The 26846-nt window shown below is 45.0% G+C and overlaps 1 protein-coding gene across 6 annotated transcripts in view; it reads left to right on the top strand.

The window, feature by feature from the left end:
• Positions 1-26846, top strand: part of PTPN13 (protein tyrosine phosphatase non-receptor type 13) — a 172979-nt gene that overhangs the window by 80913 nt on the left and 65220 nt on the right. For 5 of the 6 annotated variants that reach the window (XM_081876584.1, XM_081876583.1, XM_081876581.1 and 2 more), the window contains exons 6-13: positions 1079-1172; positions 5609-6169; positions 12186-12281; positions 13534-13630; positions 21810-22029; positions 23893-23967; positions 24163-24337; positions 26238-26391. In XM_081876584.1, coding sequence (XP_081732710.1) covers positions 1079-1172; positions 5609-6169; positions 12186-12281; positions 13534-13630; positions 21810-22029; positions 23893-23967; positions 24163-24337; positions 26238-26391 — 1472 coding nt within the window. The remainder of the gene's footprint in view (positions 1-1078; positions 1173-5608; positions 6170-12185; positions 12282-13533; positions 13631-21809; positions 22030-23892; positions 23968-24162; positions 24338-26237; positions 26392-26846) is intronic. The other variant, XM_081876586.1, reaches the window with a different exon arrangement.

Below are 26846 nucleotides of genomic sequence, written 5' to 3'. Positions count from 1 at the left end.
CCAACCTAGCAGTTCGAAAGCACGTCAAAAGTGCAAGTAGATAAATAGGTACCGCTCCAGCAGGAAGGTAAACGGCATTTCCGTGTGCTGTGCTGGTTCGCCAGAAGCAGCTTAGTCGTGCTGGCCACATGACCCAGAAGCTGTACGCCGGCTCCCTTGGCCAATAAAGCGAGATGAGCGCCGCAGCCCCAGAGTCGGCCACAACTGGACCTAATGGTCAGGGGTCCCTTTACCTTTACTGTCAACACGGACTGGCAGTGGCTTTCTCATGTTTCAGACGCGGGAGGCCTTTCCCAACCCTGCCTGGAGATGTCAGGAATTGAACCTAGAACCAAGAAATCTCTTTATATTAAGGTCAATGACCAGTACTCAGAAAGAAACTTTGTAAAATATATGCCAAAGCAGAGAACCATAGCAATAAAATGTCTAATGACTGCCTCGTGCTATAGAACGTTAGGCATAGGAAGCAGAATGAGTCTTTGACGAGTTTTACATGCATTACAGCACAATAGAGAGCTGGACCATAAAGAAGGCTGATCGCCGAAGAATTGATGCCTTTGAATTATGGTGCTGGGGGAGACTCTTGAGAGTCCCATGGACTGCAAGAAGATAAAACCTATCCATTCTGAAGGAAATCAGCCCTGAGTGCTCACTGGAAGAACAGATCCTGAAGCTGAGGCTCCAGTACTTTGGCCACCTCATGAGAAGAGAAGACTCCCTGGAAAAGACCCTGATGTTGGGAAAGATGGAGGGCACAAGGAGAAGGGGACAACAGAGGACGAGACGGTTGGACAGTGTTCTCGAAGCTACCAGCATGAGTTTGACCAAACTGCGGGAGGCAACGGAAGACAGGAGTGCCTGGCGTGCTCTGGTCCATGGGGTCACGAAGAGTCGGACACGACTAAACAACAACAACAACAACAACAACACAATATTCAACCACCCTAGAAGAGCTGGCTGAGTTCTGGTCTGAAAGGAACATGGAAGCATATAATGCATAAAATGCTGCAAATGGTTTGAAATAATGTGTATGGTTTTTTCAGATCTGCTTGATTGCTTCTTCTTTTTTTCTAAACAGGTGGATCAACTTCCCTGCACTGGGGACAGAAAGGTGCAGACTGACAGGAGCCAGGCCATCCGGGAGAGGCTGAGAGGGAAAGGACTTCCCACAGGTGAGTGTTTAGCAATGAAGGGAGTGTTAATGTTGGGGAAATGCAGAGTGCTTTTTAATCTGCCTTGCAGACAAGTACAACGAAGGAAGCAGAGCTGCTCCTGGTGCTGTGACCAGCTTGACAGGTTTTTGCCCCTGAAAGCAGATTGCTCACCTCACAGCTAGATGCCGCAGTTTAAGTGGCACACCGGTGATGTGGCAAAAATCTGAAAGTTCTGTGGCGCAAGTGTAAATCCTTGCAGTGATGTAGTGAGCGCAATTGGATACTGCCCCATAGTTCTGGAGCTGTGGAGGAGCGATTGCATGGCTACTTCAGTACAAGACATGTTCACACATATTTTTTTTGGTCAGGGAAGCATCTTGAAGCCAAACTAGATGCAGTGCTAATGTCATGAGTGCAACTAGCGTGTCTCGATTTTAAAGAGTAAAAAAGCCAATCATGATAGGAGCTTCAGCGGAGAAGGTAGCTTTCCCTTCCACAATCCAATTAAGACTCCCCTGGAGCTAATAGCAGCTCAGAGTGGGGCGGGAGGGGGCTCGGCTGAATTGTGTTGTGAGAAGAAAGGTGGGGGAGGGGAATCTCCCCATGCACATGTGTGGACCCATGCTCAAACATACACATTTGTGGCGGCTAATTTGTAATAGAGAAGTATGTGCCACATCTAGTTTGATTCTCAGTTCAATAAGAGTCCTAGTACTTCACATGCTCCATACCAGGCATAGGCAAACTTTGGCCCCCCAGATGTTTTGGACTACAATTCCCATCATCCCTGACCCCTGGTCCTGTTAGCTAGGGATCATGGGAGTTGTAGGCCAAAACATCTGGAGGGCCAAAGTTTGTCTATGCCTGCTCCATACCATATCCTCAGATGGGGGAAAAATAATTACCTCCCGGTCTGTACCGCATAGGCCACTCTACAGTTCTTTGGGAAGAGGAAGGCATAGAAATGTTATACATAAAAGAATAGATTAATCTGAATGCAGTTATCTCCCATAAATACACACTTCTCTCCTCCTTAATACACCTGCCGTGCTGTAGCCTGGAATAGACTCCCCCACTTCTTCTCATGATGGTGAACAGATGTAGAATCATGTGGGCGCCCCACACTTTAACCTGAGTCATGAGACTCTTAATCTCAGGTCCATGATTCCGAGTCCTACACTGGGCAAAAAATTCCCACATTGCAGGGGCGTTGGGCTACAGTTCTATGATTCTGTGAGATTTGTCCCTAGCAAATAGCTCCTGGAAAGGCCTGAAAGCTCAAAGCTAGTCAGGATTAAACACAACCCACGTTTTGGCTTTCGAGTTTGTGAGACTCATAATTCAGTATCCTAGGAAGGCAGAATCTGCTCCTCACCTTGCCCAGTCTGGCCTAGCATAAGCTAGGTCTTGTGAAGGCCCTATTTGGGGTGTGTGCCTATGTGTTTCCTTTTCTTCCCCCCTGAACTAAATCCACGTTGTTAATTCCCTCCTCTTACTTTATGTGCCATCTATCTTCAGTGTTTAACAAGTATTTCAGGGCACTTCTCCCCTGTGAAGATTAAGCAACCAATAAAAAGCAGGATCTATTTGGCTGTTCTGGTGGTGTAATGCTTGTAACCATGAGATGAATAGTGAGTGGTTTATATGCTAGCTGCAAATTTCTTAGACTGATACTCAGTATGAAAATATATATACACACACACCCCACTTTTCTTCCAGAGTGAAGCGATGCTAAAATATTTATCTAATTCTTTATGGTGAATTCCTTAACAATGGGACCCATGTGTCTAAATAGCAGAATTTGTATCAGGGTGTCACTATTAAAGTAGAGCAATAGTTACAATTACTTTTAATAATGTACACAGAACTTAATAACTTAATTCCTCTGCTGTTTAGTGAAAATCTTATGAGGGACTCTATAAACAAGCCCCTTCAGAGTATAATCCCAAAAACTTGGCATCTTTTTCGGGGGGGGGGAGTGTGGACCCACAAGGAATTGTGGAAAGGAAGGGATGAAAGTGGGGAAAGGTTATGTTCCAATTCCACTTTCCACTGTTTCTGCATGTCCCGTTCCCACCCTCCACCCCACATTCAACCAACCCCATTTAATCCTCCCTCTACTATGTGCCTGCTTAGCCTGTTTTGACAGTCCTGCCTTCTACCCTCCAAAACACCTCTCCAGTCTCACCATTTCCCCTCCTTTTCTCTTGGAAGACACCGGTAAAGAGCAAAAGAGGGATGGAATATTTCAAAGGACACTAGAATGTGCAACTGACTACCTAAGTGAAACGAGGCTGGTACTATAGTGATGCCCTTTTGGCAGCAGCTGAAAACCTTGTCTGTTTCAGCATACAGCACTCTCTTCCTTGTGGGCAGGAGGTGGAGTGGTGCTCTGAAGAGAGCAGCTGGAAAGACCTATGGACAACTAGATCTAGAAGAGAACTCCAGAAACTGAAGCCAAAACCAGAATTAAGAAGAGACTGGCTGACAGTATTAGAAGCAGCTGCTGCAATCTGCAGACTCAGAGCCTTGATGTTTTTTGTTAAGAGAATATCGTTAGCAGCTTATCGTTGAGAGCAGTCAAGATAATGAGGGAAGCTGGATTCAAAACCACAACTGCGGTGAATAAGGAGTAAGGTTTTCCGCAGGGAGAGAAAGAGAGTAAATGTTAAAGACATTTGGCAGAAAATATAAATTAAGGGAAATTGGATGGTGATGATTAGGCATGGCAGAGAAGATGGATCAAGAGAGCACTTTTGATAAGAAATCAGGAGTTGACAGACAAAACAATCTCATGTCAAGGAAGTAAAAAGTCCCAAGAGCATCAGAAGAGAGAGGGATTAGACTTGCTCAAGTGTAAATCCATTAACATCAGTGTGACTACTTTGAAACTGGTCTGAGGTTTAAGGCCATGGCTTGCTGGCAGTGCGATTGCATCAGCGATGACAATTGATTGAGCATTATATAACTGCGTATGCTGTTGATGTACTTTATCTTTGACAGTTTGGGGATAGAGGCTATATTTATCTCTTGGACTGAATCTAGTCCCGTCCTTCTAATGCACCCTTTGACCTTTTTCTTTTTGTTTCCATGTGGAAACAAGATGTATTTTCCTGCTGCTCACAACACAAAACTTCCATCGAAATTTCCATCTCTGTGAGCCATTGGCAATAATCAGGAGGCTGTCCCAGAATAAAGTTCAAGAATGTTTGGTGGTTTGTGGTAGTGCTTAACTGAATTTTTTAAAAAAATTCAATCTACCACTGACTGGTCTCTGTGGTCACTTTGTGAGGTACATGGGCAGGATTTTATAGGGAAGTTGCATTTTTTATTTCATGACAGGAAAAGACAATGAGCTAAAGTTGAAACAACCGAAGTTTCACTGTATTGCTGTCAGGAATTTATTATGTCTATATGTGTCTTTGAGAAGCAACTGAAACTTAGGATTTCTCATGGGAGAAGCATAGGGATTTCTCTGGCGGGGGAGGGGGATAAGAGATTAAAAATACAGTTTTTGTTGTGGCATATTCGAGGCAATTTAGTTCTTTCTGAGAGAACACACCTGTTTCTGCTATTCAGAATATGGCAACTAATCTTACCTTATATATGCAACCAAAGTGTCCATCATACTGCATGAACCCCTGTGGGGTACATTGCACCATAGTTGTGTTGTTGTTTTTTAAGCAGACATACATTTCATGCTAATACCTGTAGGATTCCTGGAGGTGGGTAGCTGGGTTGCTAAGTCCCAGTTTTAATGGCAGAGGACAGATTTACAGCGCAGTTCTAACCATGTTTACTCTGATGTATAAGTCCTATTGAATTCAGCGGAGTTTACTCCCAGGTAAATGGATTTGGGATTGCAGGCCTTGACAGTGCCGTTAAGTGGAAGTCTTTGCCATTCACTCCTTTAGAGAACTGTAGCTATCAAGGCAGAGGCTAACTTTTGCTCCCTGTTCACTACCGCTCCATCGTCTTGAGAAAAATGGCAGATACAGTGGTACCTCAGGTTAAGAACTTAATTCGTTCTGGAGGTCCGTTCTTAACCTGAAACTATTCTTAACCTGAAGCACCACTTTAGCTAATGGGGCCTCCCACTGCCGCCACGTTGCCTCTGCACGATTTCTGTTCTCATCCTGAAGCAAAGTTCTTAACCTGAGGTACTATTTCTGGGTTAGCAGAGTCTGTAAGCTGAAGTGTCTGTAACCCGAGTTTACCATTGTATGTCCATGAAGCTGTGTTTTAAGTCTACTTCTGCAGTAAATAAATGCAAAACATAATATTGCCATTTCTTTCCATTGAATTCATACATATATGAAGCTGTCACACTTGCTTTGTAAAGAAAACCTTTCGTTGTTACTCTGTACAACCTTTCAAAAAGCAATTAAAGCATCGTTGTTTGTTGAAAAGCGGAAAAAGCTGTACATATCCAAGATGGATTCTTCTTGTTCCAGGAAGAAGCTTAGTGGCTGATGGCCCAGAAGTCCTCCCAGCTCCGTTCTTTGAACAGACCATGCTTAGCAAAAGGCTTAGTAAGTCCATGGGGTTCTTGTCTCTCAGAGGTCTTCAAGGCGAGGAAGACTTTTGCCAGGGCGCTTCCTCCGATTACAATTCTGGCCGTGAAGATGACATGGATGCCGGCTGCCCTTACCGGTGTAGGGCTAGTGACTTGGAAAGGAAAGCAGATGCTGGCCCCAAGCGGAAAGTCTGGGCTTCCTCCTCAGATCTGCTCTGCTCAGCTGAGAAAGTTGCCCAGAAAGACCAAGTTGGGGATTCCCGCAAAAACTATCATCATGCAGGGACAATCCCAGTACGGACTTCGGCAGCTACGAGAAACAAGGAGGGCAGATACTCCGACGGGAGCATAGCCCTCGATATATTTGGCCCTCAAAAACTAGATCAGGGGCGCTATGTGCCAGAGACGTCGACATCAGCAGCCTTATCAAGTGCCTTTGACAGGATCAAAGAGAGGCAGAAGAAGTTGCAGTTGCTGAGAGGAGCCATGAATGTTGAAGGTCAGTGAATTTTGTGCCATACACATTTGAAGCTCCACCCACACATTTGAAGCAGTCTCAAGCCGCTTTAAGCAATCATGGCTTCCCCCAAAGAACTTTTGGGGATGTAGTTTGTTGGGGGTGCTGAGTGTTAGGAGATCCTTATTCCCACCCCAGAGCTATAATTCTCAGAGGTTCCTTGGGAAGTATGATTGATTTGATAAACTGTTCCTGGGAACTGTAGTCCGTTAAAGGTTCTGAGGGTTGTTAGGATTCTTTGGGGGAAGCTATAAGTCTTCAAAGTTGGTATACAAGTGTTTTAAATGTCTTGATGTAGTTGTGACCTTAAACATGGAGTCTTTCCCTCTGTAGTTTGTGTTCACATTTGCTTCCTTGTTAGTGCAGACCACAGGAAGAGAGACATTTTCCATTTCTGTGTGTACTCGAGCCCAGTCTTCTTCAAACTTGGATCCCCAGATGATGTTGGACTACAACTTGAATCATCTGGAACCATTGGCTGGGAATGTGATCATCCAACAATCCCTGGGGACCCAAGGTTGAAGAACACTGCGCATTTTAGGTTTCACATTATGAGGCAATTTTGGCAGCTTAAGCTTTGTGTGTGGAAATGCCATAAGGGCATAAGCCAGGAAGTCCCTGATGCAAATCTCAACCAAGTCTTTAGCTCTTTAGGGGACCTTAGGGAAGCCACAGTTACCAATCTCCCACCTGCACTATGGAGATAGGCCACTGGTCGTTTTAAGACTTGCTGAAATAATCTGTGTTCAGTTATTTGAAAGAAGTGGTGTGGTAACACATAAGTATGAGTCCATCTTAGGCTTATTCCTGCCAGTCCAAGATCACCTCTTTCCCTTCTCCTATTATTCTTGTGCCCGTACTGTTTGTGGAGCGAAAAATGCAACCTCTTCCTGTATTTCAGCTTCAATGAAATGTGTGATTGTTGTGCACACAGGCAACTCCCGATTTGCACGGGGGTTGTGTTCCGTGCCATTGCGTGCAGCCGAAATACCCCGTTCCACCCTACCCTTTGAGTGACGTCTCTTATGACGTTTCCAGGTCACTTCCAGTTTGGCTTCGTGCACGCGTGTGCGATTGTGCACATATCAGTCACACGAAAAGCGTGTTGCCTGTAGTACCATGCTTGCAAAGGGAAAACCGAGAGGGGAAGAGTATTATCATTCCTACTAACCAGAGTGTTTGAAATACCGAAAGCACATGGTCACATCTGTTTCCCCGAAACGCTCCCAGAATTATCCTGCAGAATTATCCACCCTTCATCAAGGCAAGGGAACAAGAAGGATTTTCACAGTTCCTGGACTCATTCCAGTCAGGGGGAGATGGCCAAGGAGGAGCCTGAAGCAAAACCAGATGGCCAGATAGGGTGGGGAGGCCTGAAGGCTGAATTCAACCTGTGAACTGGAGGTTTCTCACACCTGAGAAAAAATAAGAGTTTATAATCTAAGAGACTTAGGATACAAAAGGAAGAAAGAGTATGCATGTTCAAGTGCAACACTTTTGTTCTTTTACACAATGGGTGTTTCATAACAAACAGGTAGAATGACCTCTTTAAGGAATGTTTTGGAAGGGGAGGAGCCGAGATGGCAATTGGTCATATAATAACTACCCCACAGGATACTGCTTCCGTTCTGAAATATTAAAATTAACAATCAGCTGTCACACACACAGCCCGCCAATAATGTTAGAATCTTAGTACATTCTATGGAGGCAAGCTTATGATTTGAGAAGCTTCTTCCTTCTTATCAACACCCTCAACAGTTTGTGCAAATTTTGCTTGTTTCCTTTCCAGGAAATTTAGAATTGCAAAATTTGCATGTGAGCGATCATGCGTCAATTGGACATGCCTAAAATGGTCCCGCCCTATATGTGTGTGTGTGTGTGTGTGTGTGTGTGTGTGTGTGTTCCACTTTTGTTGCTCTACAAGGGTCAGCAACCTTTTCCAGCTGTGGGCCAGTCCACTGTCCCTCAGACCTTGTGGGGGGCTGGACTATATTTTGAAGGGGGGGGGGGAAATGAACAAATTCTTATGCCCCACAAATAATCCTGAGATGCATTTTAAATAAAAGCACACATTATACTCATGTAAAAACACCAGGCAGGCCACACAAATAACCCAGAGATGCATTTTAAATAAAAGGACACATTCTACTCATGTAAAAACATGCTGATTCCTGGACCGTCCGCAGGCTGGATTTAGAAGGCGATTGGGCCAGATCCGGCCCACAGGCATTAATTTGCCTACTCATGCTCTATAGCCCTTCTAGACAGCACCAGCATTGGGGAAGCATCACAGAACAACTAATAAAGCAGAATAGGTCCACCACAAATGTGCTATTACTGTGTCAAGAACACATTGCAGAATACACCCACGAGAAAACACCAGTTGGGGAATGGGGTAGACCAATGATTCTTAGCATCTGGAATTTGTCAGTATAGCATGTTTGAAATCGGATGCCATTCTAGCGTATTTTCTCCTCGGTCTTTCATGTAATGTTTTGTGATGCTCGCTCACCACCCAAAATTGCATTTTCTTCAAGTAAAAGTTGTACGTGTGGTTAGGCTTGCGGTGTTGCAGTGAGGGTATCTATAGAACAGGGGCACATGTTTCAACTATTACTGCTTGAGCTGTAGCTGTGTTATTTCCTGCGTAAAATAGAGTGATTACCATTTATCCCAATAAGTTTCTGTTCTGTGTCGTTTTGAAGGGGGAATGCTTGGCTCCATGAGTTTAACATGGGTTTTTCATGCATGAGCAAGTATGGCACAGTATGCAACGGTTACTGGTTAAGAGACACACAATCCCTGTCCTTTAAATACAGTCATAAATCCAGCAGTGGTCCAAGCATATTTTTTTGTGGTTAGTGTGGTCTTTTGAACTGGGTTAATCGTATTTTGCTGACTGTGGAAGTTGGCAACACAGACTACTGTTGTTTCAGGGACAGAATGGGTTTGATAGAACATGAGGGGATTGGCTTTCAGGAGAAGCCACTCCTAGCTCCAGATATTAGGATTTCTAAATGATACTAGCCAGGAACCTCAATGTTATATTGTTGTTTTCTAAAAGCTTTAGCTAATGTCATTATATATTTTGACCAACATTGGCGGGAGGTGGGGGGAGAAGGGAAGATACCTGATCTTTTTAATCATCTCCTTAAAAAAAAAAAAAAAATCTAGAACAGTAGGGTAGCCAATATGTCTCTCTCCAGATGTTGTTGTACTCCACTTCTCATCAGGCCCAGTCATCTACTTGTTCCCAATCTTAATTTAGATCCAAAATGCCTACCACAGATTATTTAAAAAGGTGGGGTGGGGTGGGAAACTTCAAACATTTATTACCAAAATTATTAATAATAAATATACAGATACGAACAACTGTTTCACAAAAGCATTTACCGTATTTTTCGCCCCATAGGACGCACCAAGTTTTTTGGGGGGGAATAAAGAAAAAAAAATTATTTCCCCCCCCCAGGCGCTTGCGGGGCAGGCAGCGGGGAGAAGCGCTCTTCTCCCCACCGCCCGCCTGCAGACCAGATCCGGGGACAGCGGGAAGACACGCTGCGCCTCCCAGCTGTCCCCGGAGCTTGCGGGGCAGGCAGCGGGGAGAAGCGCTGTCCCCCGACCTTGTGGGGCTGGCGCTGCGGCTCTCCTGAAGCCTGGAGAGTGAGAGGGGTTGGTGCGCACTGACCCCTCTCGCTCTCCAGGCTTCAGCGAAAGCCTGCATTCGCCCCATAGGACGCACACACATTTCCCCTTCATTTTTGGAGGGGGAAAAGTGCATCCTATAGGGCGAAAAATACGGTACCTTGTTTTGTTTCTGTATTTATGGCGTTTGTATTCCAACCCCATAACATAAAGTTATTCTAGCAGTTAAAAATAAAGAAGCAAAGAAGCAAACAAAATCCAAAGTAAAGCATGAAACCATAAAACATGGGGGAGGGTGGAGGAAACCAGCATAAATGGAACAAAGCAGAACTTGTGGCATCTCAAAAACTAAAAATAGGTTTTAGAGAACTGAGGCACAGATTGCTTTCATTATTTAACAGACTTGGGTTATTCCCATTTTTAAAGAACAATTCCCTCCCGCCCCTTTGGTATTGCTTGTTTTAATTATCTTCTTTCCTTACACACACACACACACACACACACACACACACACACACACTTGCATTACTGGTGATTTGTATAACATCATGTTTTTGAGAACTTCTGCACAGATCATTTGAACCTTATTAAACATAGCCCTTGTTATTTTTGCTCTTGGTGTTTGGCGGCACTGAGCTCTTGTCCATATTACGACTTTGGAGCTTACATCCATTGCCTTCAATAAGTGATGTGTTCTGTTAGTTTTCAGCCGAGGTTGTTACTTTCTGGGAGCACGTGCTTTCCTGATAATGACAACCAGGCAGAGCAAGTGCAAATTCAATATAGATTGGCACACACATTGATTTTCCAGCCGCATTACTTAGTCCATGTCAGTCCTGGCTGGCTAACAACACTCTGTAGGTTTAATTCACAGATTCAGTGAGCATTTGCTAGTTTTAACTTGATCCTAAGAAATTCTAATTCAAGGTAGATCCATAGCAGCTGAGGAAAGGTTGAGATGTCCTACATGTTACTAAGCTCCACCCTAGATGCAATAATAAAGGATAAACATAGCAACAGAAGGAAGATATCAGTGTACACTCTGTTGTGTTTGATATAATGATTGGTGTTGTTCATTCTTTGTTGCCATACTACAAGCTTATTTCTACAACAGAAAAAAGTGTAAACCTATACGCCATTGTCAAGGTTTACTTGATCATAAAAGAGTCCTACTGGATCAGGTCCACATGCTGTTTCCTATAATGGTTACCCAAAGGCCTATAGGTGCTCAAGAGAAGGCCATTAGAACAATAGACCTATCTTAATTTGATTTGTTTTACTAGACTTTTTTACAGAAGGTCACTGAGAGTAAGTTTTCGATATTTACTGAAACAACACCTTATCTGTATTCTGTTAATAATCGTTGTTGACTGCTTGATGGATATAGCAAATGGTTTCCTCTGAGTTCATGTCTCATCTTCTTCAGTCAATACATCAATTATAATTAATGACATTTGGGGCCTGCACTGATGCTAACCATAGCAGAGCAATTTGGGAGCAGGTTAAAGGAGTTCATGCTTCCTCCCCCCTCCCGGGCTCCACCCCTCTCAAGTTTCATTATGGTTCTACAACGGGGTAGGCAACCTAACGCCCATGGGCCACAAGCGGCCCATGGGGGCCATTTAACCGGCCCACGAGCCGCCCGCTTGGTGAATCCCTGCGTGCTGCACTAAACCGGTGCAGCACGGCTCAGGGACCTGCTTCCGCGGTGCTGGAATTCACGTCTGCGCATGCTCAGATGCCAAAAATCGCATCTGCGCAGATTCCGGAAATCATGCCTGCACAGACGCCGGAAATCGCTGGAGTGAACCGGCCCAGGCGACGTAAACCTTGCCGACCCCTATTCTGCAACATGTCTGATTGCTGCTAACTACCTTAAAGGGAATTCCCAAATTCTAGTACACATACCATTTTTTAAACTTAGTTTCTGAACTGGGGGAGCCTTAACCATGGCCAGAAGAAATCCCATATCTTGAACAGGGGAGATTTAAACAGAAGATTTGAGCATCAACCAGTGACAGCTTCTTTTTCATTGAGTTAGATCTGCACTAACCCTTTGAGAAAGTGAGGGTGGTGGTGGTGGAGACAGACTGTCAGAACCAGAACAGAGTAAACAATCCTGTTTACTCTGTATTGGTAAATTGGCCGAGAGGACTGCAGAATTAAGATAATGTTTTGCAGAACCATTTGTGCCTCGGCAATTTTCTGTGGCGACAAGTTCCAGAACAGCACATCGATGGCCAGCACTTCCCCCCACATCTTATAAAGCATGTGCAATGGTCATATGATGTATAATGGGTGCCATATCCCTGCTGATTGTTAATACCCTTCTGTGTTTCTTCAAAAAATCTTTCAGAACATGTGCAGAGATACAAATCGTACCACAGTGACATATACAGCACAGAAAGTGAGACCCCGTCGTTCATTTCTTCAGAGGCAGATTTCAGACAAGGTAAGAGCTATATGAAGGGACGCAGGTGGTGCTGTGGGTTAAACCACAGAGCCTAGGGCTTGCTGATCAGAAGGTTGGCGGTTCAAATCCCTACAACGGGGTGAGCTCCCGTTGCTCGGTCCCTGCTCCTGCCAACCTAACAGTTCGAAAGCACGTCAACGTGCAAGTAGATAAATAGGTACTGCTCCAGCGGGAAGGTAAACGGCGTTTCCATGTGCTGCTCTGGTTCGCCAGAAGCGGCTTAGTCATGCTGGCCACGTGACCCGGAAGCTGTACGCCGGCTCCCTCGGCCAGTAAAGCGAGGTGAGCACAGCAACCCCAGAGTTGGTGACAACTGGACCTAATGGTGAGGGCTCCCTTTACCTTTACCTTAAGAGCTATATGAATGCCAAAAAATGGCGTGTGGTTGTGTTTTTTCTACACCACAGGTCTTCAACTAATGGGCTGTGACTTGAGCAAAAGCATCACTGCTTTTATCACCAAAGGTGTCAAAATCATATTTAGTGTTGAAGCTCCTCCCACCTCATTGCAAACCATTGATTTAATACTATTGTCTACTCCTTCCACATCATTGGTTATGGGAAAAGTACTAGGTAGGCTACATGGGGAAATAAACAACAGAAAAAGAGAGAGAAGAGACAAGAAGGGCCTCCCTCAGACAACTTGTTTATTAAGCACTCATTCTGATTTGCTTGCCCACAGTTGAGGTTTTACAATGTCTGCTCTTTGTTGAGAATTTCTGATTCGATGTGAAAAAGTTAAATGGCAATGTGCTTTCCTCCTGATTTTTTTGCGCAGAGGTTATACATCTTCCCATCAGTTGATCGTCATGCCACCCTTTTTAGCGAATCACTTTCTGAACCGCAAAAAAAATATGGAGGGATATTTGTTGCAACAGAGTACTTTAATCTACAATGCAAACTGGCTTTATTCCAGTTCAGCTGTCAAGGTTTTCTGTTAATTGTAGCTTGGTGGCATGGAACTACCTGCTAAGGTCCTGTAGTTCCCAAAGCCCAAAAGTTCCAAAGCCCAAAGGTAACCACATGGTAACCACAGAGTAATGGACAATCTCTTAAAAATATGACCGATGCCAGTTTCCAATGTTACCATGCCTCTGTAGATGTAACATGGATGTACTACTGCTTTGAAAAGTGGACACCTTCATCCAGTGAAATTTTTGATGCTGCAGTAAGATTTCCTGAACAAGCTTTGAGACATTTTTTTTTGGTCTTGTTTCTTTTTCATATGCCAGTGAGAAGGTTTGAAGCATTGAGAGATGACTCCAGTGGCCCTTCCCCAGGAGCAGATGATCTTTCTTCAACAGGTCGAATACATGGACAAAGGCTGAGGTAAAAAAAAGCATGAGAGTCTAAGAGTCTGCTGGATCAGGCAATGGCCCATGTAGTCAGCCATTTTGTTCTCACAGTGGCCGAGCAGATGCTTGTGGTAAGTCCAGGAGCAGGAGGTAAGCACAATATCACCTTCCCTACTGCTAACTCTTAGCAGCTGGCATGTAGAGGCATATACTTCCTTCAGTTGCCGATCAGAAGGTTGGCAGTTCGAATCCCCGTGACGGGGTGAGCTCCCATTGTTCGGTCCCTGCTCCTGCCAACCTAGCAGTTCAAAAGCACGTCAAAGTGGAAGTAGATAAATAGGTACCGCTCCGGCCGGAAGGTAAACGGCATTTTCGTCCTCTGCTCTGGTTCACCAGAAGTGGCTTAGTCATGCTGGCCACATGACCTGGAAGCTGTCTGCCGACAAACGCCGGCTCCCTCGGCCTATAGAGCAAGATGAGCGCCGCAACCCCAGAGTCGTCCATGACTGGACTGAATGGTCAGGGGTCCCTTTACCTTTACCTTACTTACTTCCTTCAGTGGTGAAGGTAGAACATAAGTCATCGTGCTTAGTAGCCATCAGTAGCCTTATTCTCCATGAATTTTCGTAATCCTCTTTTGAAGCCATCCGAGCCACATGTCACTGGATCATGTGGGAGCGAATGCCATAGTTTAAATATGCGTTGTCTGAAGAAGTGCTTCACTGTGAGAAGAATGGAGGAATCGTGGTTTCAACAAAAACCATACAGAATCTCCAGGCCTAGTTCAGAAGTAAGCACAGATAGTTTGGCCATGAGTAAGCAGTCACCTTCCTGCCCCACACCCTCCTCTCATGCACCCGGTTGTAGAGGGAAATTCCTGGTTTCTTAGTCTCCTGGTTTGTAATTCTGGTTTTGTAGGGAGAGTGGATGGATTTCCAATTCAGGTGAATTTCACATAGCTTCATTTGTAAGTCTGTTCCATCCCATTTCTGCATTAATACGTGGGGTTTTTTTAAAAAATAAAATAAAATACAATGGTATGAAAAGGAGTACTTTTTGTCACTGTATGTTTTTCTAAAACTTATATTTTGGTACTTTTTTGACGTGAAAACTCTTATTGCAAAATTCAGAGAAGTGCGGAATCCGAGCAGTAATCCCAAGAGGTGCAGATTAGGGTTGGCTCTCTTAAAAGTGCAGGCCAAACTAAATTCTCTCCCATCCTTCATGACAGGGCCTTGAACCTCACTTTTCTAGTTTGTTTATCATGGGTTACTGTGATTTAAGACAGTGTTTCCCAACCTTTTTTGGGCAAAGGCACACTTGTTTCATGAAAAAAATCTCGAGGCACACCACCATTAGAAAATGTTTAAAAAATTAACTCTGTGCCTATATTGACTATATATAAAGTAACTCTCTTTAATAGGAATCAAATAAACACAAATAAAGTATTTTATAATTACTTTATTATGAAATAGTAAGTAAACAGAAATATGAAAAATTATAAAATACTTTATTCAGTGAACCTGTGAGGGCCCGCCCTTTGCTGCAGCCGATTGGCTGCCGCCGTGGGCAGTGAATATTAATGATGTATCATTTTTGTGCTTCATGCTGTGGCCACAGACATGTGATCTGATGGTGAATTTGGGGTGACCCAATGCAAAAATCCTGAGGATCCATGTGGATCCATGTTTTGTAACCACGTTTTTGCACCACTGCAGCCCCAGGCAACAGTGGGTGCGTGATTTTTGGAGGGCAGGCTGTAGCCATGGACATGCTATGTGATCTGTTGGTGAATTTGGGGTGACCCAATGCAAAGATCCTGAGGATCCATGTGGATCCATGCTTTTAAACCACATTTTAAGTGGGGAGGGAAGGAAAAACACAGAACGGACAAGGAGCACGAGAGGGGTGTGCAGAGAAGCAGCTGGCTAAGAATGCAGGAGAGGGGTATAACGGGGAGGGAGGAAAGGAAGGCAAAAGTTTTCCCTCACCTACTCACCCAAGCCAGCCAGCTCGCACGCTCTCTCTCTCTCTCTCTCTCCCTCCTGCCTGCTTGCCTGGAGGGGAGGGGCTTTCCCTGCTCTTTGTTCCGTTTGAGCAAGCACAGCAAGGAAACAGAGGCGGGTGGGCAGTAAGACCCTGAGGCAAGTGCGGCTTGTGCTTGCTCAGCAGCTTCTTCACGGTGCTCCGCGGAACGGTGTTCTTCATCCCAGCGGCGGCGGCTCCCTCTCTTTCCTCTCAAGCAGAGCGGCCTTCCTGCTCCAGCCGCGCCTGCGCCTGAGGAGTTTCGAATCTGCCGCCGCGCGCAGGGTGACGTCACGGCCGCTGCCGGGCCAATCCGCCTGCTCGGCCCCGCCTCCCTTCTTCTCGCCTCCCTCACGAGAGGAAGCGCCTCCCTCGCGCACGGCGGATGCAGCCTGAGCAGAGTCCCCTCTCGCTTAGAGCAGTGTTTCCCAAGCGGCACACGAGGCAACGTGTCGCGGCACACTAGTGTGCCGCGGAACACCGGTTGGGAAACACTGATTTAAGAGATCATGGAGTCTCTACCAAAGTCAACCATGTGAGGAGGAGGTGGCTGGAGAGTATAGTTCAGAAGCTCATCGGCCTTTCAAACTCAAACCATGGTTTATTGAGTGACCTCATTACATCTGGACTACTGGGTGGCAGTCAACTAAGTTTCATTCAGCATAGATCCATTAAATTAATAAACACGGCGACATAGGTCCATGAATTACAGCGTGTTTACTCTGAGTAAAATTTAATTGAGCACCATCCAGTTTGTCTTAGTGAATTTGAGATTAGTGAATTTCTTCCCTTGCAAAATGGTTTACAGTCTGATATCCCACCTTTGTCCAAACTTGGAACAGTTCAAGGTTTCATCTGTTTGAGGTAAATTTTGAGGCAGAATTATTTCTGACTAATTCTCCAAGAAACGTGTGGGCGTACATGAACTTTTCTGCAACTGTTTAAATAAAAAAAATGGGGGGGGGGGTTAAGAAACTTATCTTCCCACTTACAGGAAAGAAATACGTGTCTGAAAATTTGTGAGCATGTAGGTGTCGCCTTGGGTCACCTGCCAGAAAAGTCAGAGGATGTGTAGGAGTGGAGACACTGAAGCAAATGACCAAAGGTCATCACCTGAATACACAAGGCTGCCATATACCAAGTCAGACCATTGGTCCATCTAGCTTAGTATTGTTCACAGCAGGGATATCCAACCTGGTGCCCCTCAAATACTGGCAGGAGCAATACTTTCAATTGGCAATACAGGCTGGGGTTTTGACAGGTTGGAGATGATGGGACCTTCTGCATGCAGTGATCCTTTCCACTGCTTCATAGTGAAATCGGTCTCACTTGAAATCCATGTCAGTTCAATCCATGTAGACGTCAGGAACCAGTCTTGCACTTGAGTCTTGAATTGGAAACTGGAGGGAGCCAAACTCCAGTGGCAGTAAAATCTTGGCATGTGTGCATGCCATACATACACACACACACACACACACACACACATACACACACACACACACACATATATACACACACACACACACACACACATATATATATACACACACACACACACATATATATACACACACACATATATATATATAATATTATATATATATTATATATACTATATTATATATATATATATATATATATATATATATATATATATATATATATACACACACACACACACACATACATATATATATATAAATTTTTTGTGAATCGGAACATTTCACAAATACAATGGTACCTCTGGTTGCGAACGGGATCTCTTCCGGAGGCCCGTTCGCAACCTGAAAAGAACACAACCCGCTGCTTCTGCACATGCGCGTGACGTCATTTGCGTGTGTGCGTATTTGCGAGCGGCGAAACCCAGAAGTAACCCATTCTGGTACTTCCGAGTCGCCACGGGATGCAACCTGAAAACGCTCAACCTGAAGCAAACGTAACATGAGGTATGACTGTAGCTGGTTCAATCCATGCACTTATTGGAGCTCAATTTATTAATGTGCTCATTTAAGAGGTACTTGCTGTTGAGCATCATGCCTTGCACTGTTTTGGGCCAATATGCCAAGGGACATGTTTCCTTGGGATTCAACAGGTGAGCTTCTGTTCTGTCCCTGCTGAGTGACTGTACTCAAGACGAAGCACAGCTATGAATCCTTTTGAAGAGTGCAGTGGTTTACTGTCCCTCTAATAAATTGATTTGGAAGGAGGTACAGAGGCAGGTAGGGACGTGGGTGGCTCTGTGGGTTAAACCACAGAGCCTAGGACTTGCGGATCGGAAGGTCGGCGGTTTGAATCCCCATGATGGGGTGAGCTCCCATTGCTCGGTCCCTGCTCCAGCCAACCTAGCAGTTCGAAAGCACATCAAAGTGCAAGTAGATAAATAGGTACCGCTCCAGCGGGAAGGTAAACGGCGTTTCCGTGCACTGCTCTGATTCGCCAGAAGCGGCTTAGTCATGCTGGCCACATGACCCGGAAGCTGTACACCGGCTCCCTCGGCCAATAAAGTGAGATAAGTGCCACAACCCCAGAGTCTGTCACAACTGGACCTAATGGTCAGGGGTCCCTTTACCTTTTATCTTTGAAGGGCAGTAAATCCGGCGGGAAGGTAAACAGCGTTTCCATGCACTGCTCTGGTTCGCCAGAAGCGGCTTAGTCATGCTGGCCACATGACCCGGAAGCTGTCTGCGGACAAACGCCGGCTCCCTCGGCCAATAAAGCGAGATGAGCGCCGCAACCCCAGAGTCGGCCACGACTGGACCTAATGGTCGGGTCCCTTTACCTTTACCTTACAGAGGCAGGTGGTGACTGATTAAGCTATGTGAAACTATAAGAACTGCAGCTGGGACATAAATGATCGTTGGGGTCAAGGAGGACCACATTGTTGTCATTTTCAGTGCAGCGGGCACGGACATGGGCATTCCCTTAAGGATGGTAGAGAGTCTGTCAAAACATGTTTTCTGATTCCTCCAGCATTGTGATCAGTTTTCAGAGGAGAAACCATTTTAACATATTTACAATAATCTACCTGTTGAAATTTCAATACCAACAAAAACAGCTTTTAAGTGAAGCTGTAATACTTTTTCTTTTTAAACCAAGCTGCTACACCCTATTTTGTTGTAAAACAGCCCCACCCTTCTTTATCCACCCACAGGAAAGAGTCCTATTGACTGCAACCTTTCCTCCAGTTCTTAATCATTTCTTTGCCGTTCAAGATCAGGATGACTACAACCAATGGCTAGTTCTGCCTTTTTTTAATGCCTTTGAGCATCTGCAATGATTCCCCCCACCCTTTTCCAGTTACAACCCTTTGAAGATATTATCACTATGCCTGAATTAGCTGCACCCCCTTATCTTAGTATATTTTTGAGGGAGTTCTCCGAACTGGAAGAAGTCTAGTTATAAGGCAGAGAAAATGAACAGAAACATTTGATACTTAAGCCAGTGTTTTTACTGCTGTCAGTCTAAAAAATGTTTTGGGTTGTGTCTCTCTTCTTAGCGTTGGCCTGTTATGGGGCCAACCAGTGAGGGAAAGAAATAATGGATTCAGCACATAGTAACTCTGTGTGGTTTGAGAGCTTCTGCTCAGAATATGCCTGTTCCACAAGAAACAGGGCTGTTTTCAGCTCTGGTGGTTCCCTGTGATAACAGGGTGGGATAACTGTGGTGGGAGATGCTGGACCTATGAAACTTCTGTCTTCTTCAGTGCTCTTAAAGGGGGGGCAGAAGCATTCTTCCTCAGCCCCCTTGTGGGATATGGTCACTTCAGTTTTATTATGATAGGTTGAATGTTCTGCTTTACTCCTTCCTTGACCCTGGCTTCCCTCCCTTCATCCTAATGCGCAGCAGTGCCTCTGCAAGTTCATCAGGCGAGAGGCATTGCTGCAGCTCTTACCTTCACCACAATCCCATTTTCCAGTTGACTGGTAATCCTACCAGCACTAAGTTAATAAGTAATTCCTATGGTCTGACTTCGGAAGCTAAGCCAAAAAGTTCAGAGGTAGCATTATAAATTTAGGTCTGACCTTGAGGCCATAGATGGTATTGTTATGGAAGAAAGTTGAAAGCGGGGTTTTTTTTACAGTGGGTGTTTAGTTCTTTATACTGAGAGACTGCTTCATGTGTTACGAGATTCCTACACAGAAGGTATCTTGGTGTAATAATTTATATGCCGTCTGGGTGTAGTCATCTGTGATGATTTTATGCACTGACATATTGGTTAGCATGTTGGGCAAGGACCTATGAGAGACCAAGTTTCCAATCCCTGCTCAGCCGTGAAACTCACTGGATGACTTGGGCCAGCCACCATCTCTCAGACTAGCCTACCTCACAGGGTTGTTGTGAGGATAAAATAGGGAGGAAAAGAACCATGTACACCACCTTGAAGCAAACAAACAAGTTATTGACAAATGTGTCAGGAGCCACAGTTGGCCACATGTGTAGTAGTTACTAAGGGTCAGTCCATTTCTACTCCATTTGAATTTTGCATGTTTACAAGTTCATCTCTCTGTGTTTTTGCATGCATGTGTGTGTTTTCCTGTATGGAAATGTATACAAAAGTTCATGTTTAAATATGTACTTACCTTTGTATTTATGATAAATATGTACATAAGATAAATACATATTGTGGATTCACAATTAAGTACAGTGGTACCTCAGGTTACATACGCTTCAGGTTACAGACTCCACCAAACCAAAAATAGTACCTCGGGTAAAGAACTTTGCTTCAGGATGAGAACAGAAATCGTGCTTCTGTGGCGCGGCGGCGGCAGCAGGAGGCCCCATTAGCTAAAGTGGTCTTCAGGTTAAGAACAGTTTCAGGTCGAGAACGGACCTCCGGAACGAATTAAGTACGTAACCAGAGGTACCACTGTATTCATTTTATCTCTGTGTTTAAAAACATACACATTTCTAAGCATTTTATCCTAAAATGTGCATTTTTAAAAACGCATCTTTGGTGCTGTGTTTTAGAAGATTCAGGGCAAACAAAGTAAAGCATTTCTTCAAACAGCGCATCTGTCAGGGGTTCAGGGAGAGAGACGCAGATGAGGGAGGAGACAGAGAGTGAGGGGGAAGGATTCCAGAGTGACGAGGAAGAGGATGACAATGACCCAAGATTGTCCATGAGTCCGTCCAGTGAATCGGAGGACTCCCAAAAGGGAGCCCCTCTGGTCAAGCCAAGGGGAGCTAGAGGGGGAAGCAGTCAGGAGCAGGGAAACGAAGGGGGAACCCCCAGTGGGAGTTGGAGAGCGAGACCGGCTGCTCCGCTGGAACGGAGTGAGGGGGGAGGAGTGACCAGTGTGTCAGAAGGAGCAGAACAGGAAGCAGAGAGGGGAAGGAGATCAGGGCAAAACGTCCTGCCGGAAGGGGAGGAAAGTAGTATCGAGGGCAGTGTAACTGTCGAAGGGAAGGTCAGGAGCAACGTACGCGCGCCAAGTTCAGAATGGGAGGCGCGCGGAAATGAAGAGAGTCCTGGGGAGGAGCCTGGTCCCAAAGCCCGAAGGAGGGGGGAGGAGGCGGCAGAGGATTCAGCCTCTGGAGAGTCCCGAAAGGAGAGAACACAGGGGGGCAGAAAGACCCTGCGGAAAAGGAAAGAGAGAAAGAGGTGGACCAGTACAAGCCTCTTAAACTGGTGTAGAGGCGGGACTGACTCAGAGGGGACTTCAGCGGTCTAAGCGTAACAGACGTAGAGTCACGGAGCTCGGATGTAAAGCTAATAATGTTCTTCAATAAAAGCTTTTGTACATAAGCTGGAGTGGACTTTGGTCTCTTGTGAGCTGGGACCACGGGTGACTCTGACAGCATCATTAAACTGTGGAATTTGCTCCTGCAAAAAGTCATGGTGGCCACTAACCTGGATGGCTTTCAAAGAGCATTAGACAAATTCATGGAGGATAAAACTTATCAGTGGCTACCAGCCCTCATGGCTGTGTCCTGCCTCCCATAATGGAGCCGATATGCCTCTGAATCCCTGTTGTTAGGAATCACAAGTAGGGAGAGTGCTGTGTTGCGTTCAGGTCCTACGTACAGGCTTCCCATGGGCTTCTGGTTGGCCACTGGGAGACCAGGATGCTGGGCCAAATGAGCCTTTGGCCTGATCAAGCTGGTCTTATGTTCCTAGCGTGCCTGATGAGTGTGTTTCTTCGTGGCCAGTCAACGTTCCTCCCCCACTTCTTCTTCCTCATCATTAGACAGTACGAAGCGCCACTTGAAGGCAACCTGGTGAGCCAAGAAGTAATGCTAAAGCGCCAAGAGGAGGAGATGATGCAGCTGCAGGCAAAAATGGCCCTCCGTCAGTCTCGACTAAGTCTCTACCCTGGAGAAGTGGTGAGGTCGCCGGTGCTTGACATGACAAGGGACCCCCTGAGAGAAATTGCATTGGAAACAGCCATGACCCAAAGGAAACTAAGGGTAATGTTTAGGCATCTGTACTGTTGAGGGAACATCAGACGCATAAGTCACTGTTTTGTTTTAATTTTTGTTTTAATTAATTAAAAATTTAAATTTTGATTTTGTTTTAATTAATTTTAATTTTTGTTTTAATTTTGTTTCTATCTTGTATTTAATACTGTGCACTGCCCTGAGATCTTATGATGAAGGACAGTATATAAACATTATTATTATTATTATTATTATTATTATTATTATTATTAAGTGCAAATCTCTAGCTACAGAGTACCAGGATTTCTCCTCCTGCTTTGTCCAAAGTCACTAAAAATGCACACAGAGAGACTTCCATTTCACCACTTTTTTTGACTTCAGGTTGGGCTACAAAGTGATTGTTTGCTTGCATGGACAGCAGCTCAGTCTTCAGTGGCCGTTTTCAGTAATCGTGTCTCCAGTGCTCATGCTTATACTCTCTCCATTCTTTGAATTAAATGTGCTTGTATAAGTGCTTCACATTTAGGAGAACATATGCTTCTTTAAAAAAATGTGTTGGTGGTTGGTGACCTTATGTTCTCTTAAAGTTTGTCTGTAAAAAAAAATATCATTCATACAGGCATTCCTTAGATTCTTACTGGGAGGCCTGCGTGTCCCAACAGCAATGGAGGTGATTAAGCAAATGGGTTGGGACTACCGTGTCTGGTTTTTTGACACCGGCATGTTGAGAAATGGGGAGAGCTATTTAGTCAGTGTTTTCCTAGAATGTCTCCAGGCTGCCTACTGCCTGTTGCGGCTGTTGATTCAAGTGCCTTCCAAGGCAACTCGTGAGACAATGCAAAGGATCCTGAGAGCACAGTCTAAATGACTTCCTGGTATATTAGATGCATGACTGCATATGGTTTTCAAGCCTCGATTCCCCCCCCCCCAAAAAAAACACCTTACCAGTAATTCCACAATTAGGAGATAGTAATGACAGACAAGCTTACCTGAAATACAACTTGCTTGCTCCTATTATTTACCGTATTTTTCGCTCTATAAGGCGCACCAGGACACAAGACGCACCTAGTTTTTGGAGGAGGAAAACAAGAAAAAAAAATATTTTGAATCTCAGAAGCCAGAACAGCAAGAGGGATCGCTGCGCAGTGAAAGCAGCAATCCCTCTTGCTGTTCTGGCTTCTGGGATAGCTGTGCGGCCTGCATTTGCTCCATAAGACGCACATGCATTTCCCCTTACCTTTTAGGAGGGAAAAAGTGAGTCTTATAGAGCAAAAAATACGGTACTTATTAATTGCCTGCCCTTTACCCTGAGGTCCCAGTGCGGTTTAGAGCATTAAAACGCAACTTTAAAAACACTGTAAAGCAACTTACTACTGATACTCCACCGTAAAGAGGAGCATTGGGTGTGTTCCAAGGACGTACTGCTAAGTTTGCACAGAATGGTGGTGAGCAGAAAAAGTCTGGGCGGTGCTGTGTGTGAACTGAGCGGTATACCTTACATCGTGCCTTGGAGTCCTCTGCAATGCCCAGGCTTTCCATGGCAGACAACCCAATGGAACCCTCTGCCTGGGTTTTACATGGCAGACATGTCAATGTGAAAATGGTTCCTTGAAGGTAGATGGTTTGAAACGCCACTGGGATGTTAAGGTAGCCCAACCAGGCTGTCGGTTCTCTACATAAGCATTTGTGGCAACTTGGAGACAAACAGAAAGCTTTGTCAGATACATAAAGTGTTATTCTTTAATTTGCAATCCCCACATATTTAGCTGCTGATATCTCTGCTACCAATAGCTGCTGGTATCTCTGCTACCAAGTCTTTAGTTTTGCGTTGTTAATGCATCTTTTTTTAAAAAACAAAAACAATTTACTAATAATAATTTCTGTGTTTTGTAGAATTTCTTTGGTCCTGAGTTTGTGAAAACAACTGTTGATCCATTCACCTCCTTGGACCTGCCAAAGTCAATTTTGGTAAGTTAAAAACAAAAATAACACTTAACTGTATTGGCATATTTGTTTATTTATTTAACTAATGTGTAGACACCTTTTAAACCAGAAGCCAATTCGCCAAAACATGTTAAATTGCTTAGTCTCCCATAAAATGTCCTCTTCTGTTTTGGCACCCAAAAATACACAGTCCTTTGCAATTTGTTTCATGAAATACAGAACAAGAAAGGGAAGAATGAAGACAATCGCCGGAAAGTAAATGTCATGCTTTTAAGTGGGCAGAGGCTGGAGCTGACTTGCGACACCAAGACAGTATGCAAAGACGTGTTTGATATGGTAGTGGCCCATATTGGCTTAGTGGAGCATCATTTGTTTGGCTTAGCCACTTTAAAAGGTAAGGGCATTATTTCATGGGGGGGGGGTGTAACACATGTGTGCACTCATCACTTGATGACAGCAGCATCAAGTGGTGACTTGCATGTGCGAGTGAGCAACCACAGACCAGTAATCACAAATGGAATTTCCGTATCATCTCAGAGCCAAACTACACATTAATAAAGTACATGAGTAAGAGCATCTTAACATAGCTGTCAACTTTCCCCTTTTCTTGCAAGGAATCCTATTCGGAATAAGGGAATTTCCCTTTTAAAAAAAGGAAACGTTGCCAGCTATGCATCTTAAAAGTAAAGGTAAAGGGACCAGTCGCGGACGACTCGGGGGTTGCGCACTCATCTCGCTCTATAGGCCGAGGGAGCCGGCGTACAGCTTCCGGGTCGTGGCCAGCATGACGAAGCTGCTTTTGGCAAACCAGAGCAGTGCACAGAAACGCCGTTTACCTTCCCACCCACCGGAGTGGTACCTATTTATCTACTTGCACTTTGACGTGCTTTCGAACTGCTAGGTTGGCAGGAGCAGGGACCGAGCAACGGGAGCTCACCCTGTCGCGGGGATTTGAACTGCCAACCTTCTGATCGGCAAGCCCTAGGCTCTGTGGTTTAACCCACAGCACCACCCACATCCCCTAAGAGCATCTTAGCCTCCCCCAAAACAGTGGTTTTCAACCAGTGTGCTGTAGCACCCTGGGGTGTCTTGAATGATGGTCAGGGGGGCCGTGGACAACCTTGGCCTCTGTCCCTCTTCCCTTCCCTCCCTCCTCTGATGCCCTCTCATGTCTCTGCCTCGCAAAGGCTTGCACAGCTGTTTATTGCAGCAGCCCTGGCTCCACAGGTGAATGGTGCCTCTGGGCGGCACCTCTCTTTGGGGCAGGGGGGCGCAGCTCAAGAGACCTGGGACAGCAGTAGCAGCTGCCCAGAGGACTTGCAAGGAGACGGGAGAGGAGCCTCAGGGAACACTCCACAAGGGAGGGTGTTGGGAAAAGGGTGAGAGGCTGCCAGCTCTGCAGGTGACAGGGCTCCGCAGCCCCAGAGGGGTGCCTCAGAAAGAGTGCAGTTGGTTAAGAGAGCCATCAAAAAGGTTGAAAACCTCTACTCTAAAAGATTCCAGTAACAGCCGCTGATCTCAATTGAGACCATAGTGCAAAGGCAGGGACTAATTTCCTCCTGCACAATTTTTTTCTGATACAAGCCATGTGCTGATGTTACCAAGACAAACAGGTTCAGGGGGGACAATTTCTGTAAGGTGTGATGCCACAAGTAAAAATTTTCCCAGATGATCTAGGTCAGGCATGTCCCAAAAGCTAGATCATGATCTACTGGTAGATCGTGGGGGTGTTCCTGGTAGATCCTGGTTGACCTCTGGCTCCTCAGCGATCTCCGTACAAAAAAGCAAAAAAACCCCCACCAACTTTGGCTTCCTAAAAAAAGCTCCACAACTTGGGTAGATCACTGCCAGTCTTTTTATGACAATGGGTTTTTTTATACTGTGAGTAGATCACAGTCTATCGGTAGTTGGATGTCCCTGATCTAGTCAAGGGTGGAGAACCTCCAACTCCCAAAAGACAGTCTTGGCTTGTCAGAGGATCCAGTTTGGCCTCTTGAGGCCTTTTCCCCCCACACCATGCCCACCTGTCAATCAGCTGGAGTGCCTTGTGATGACAGCTGATAGACGGGAGGGCAGAGTTCAATTCTGAATGGGCTGCAGGTGCCTATTCCAGGTGAACACAGCCCAAAGAAAGCCTGTAAAATGCAGGCTTCATTCATATATTTTACTCAATGACCAATCGGAAATTGAGAAAACCCAACGTGAGTTCTGTGAAAGGAACAACTGCCAGTGAAAATAATTCCTTATTAATTATTTTAGGGTTTCCTCCTTTCCCCCCTTTTTTTTCATGACAGAAAATGAGTTTTTCTTCATCGACCCCGAGTTGAAACTGACTAAAATAGCTCCTGAAGGCTGGAAAGAAGAACCAAAGAAAAAGAGCAAGAATGCAATCAACTTCACTTTGTTCTTCCGCATTAAGTTCTTTGTGGATGATATTAGCTTGATACAGTGAGTATGACCCACACTGCTATACATGCATTCTCCTGAGGGATCCAGTGTGCTTCTAAGTGCATCTGCTCTCCCTGAAAACCTTGCACCCCTCACCCAGGCAAACCATGGTTTCCTGTTACATCCAAACCGCCCTCCAAACCAAGAATTGAAAATCGGTTTCCGATCTTGATTTGCCATTCTGGTTTGGAGGTCGAACATGAAGGCTGGAGAAACTGTTTTCAGCCTCCCAATGGTGTGCAGGACCAGAGGCAAAAACGGGCAGAACAACTTCTATTTTGTTCCTTTCCCTTAGAAACAGTAATGTTTGATGTACAATGGCTTGGCTACCAATTATAATAATTATAACATTGATTTAAATGTTGAGAATGTTTTCAGATCTTAAATTTCCTACAGTAGGCTGGTTTCTGCACGCACCTCTCTACCCTCCCATCAAAATAGGCAAGAGAGGTTGT

Source organism: Podarcis erhardii (genome assembly GCF_964252035.2).
Source record: "Podarcis erhardii genome assembly, chromosome: 9".
Lineage (NCBI taxonomy): Eukaryota > Metazoa > Chordata > Lepidosauria > Squamata > Lacertidae > Podarcis > Podarcis erhardii.
Note: the sequence above shows the minus strand (reverse complement) of the source record. Positions and strands in the feature narration are given on the sequence as shown.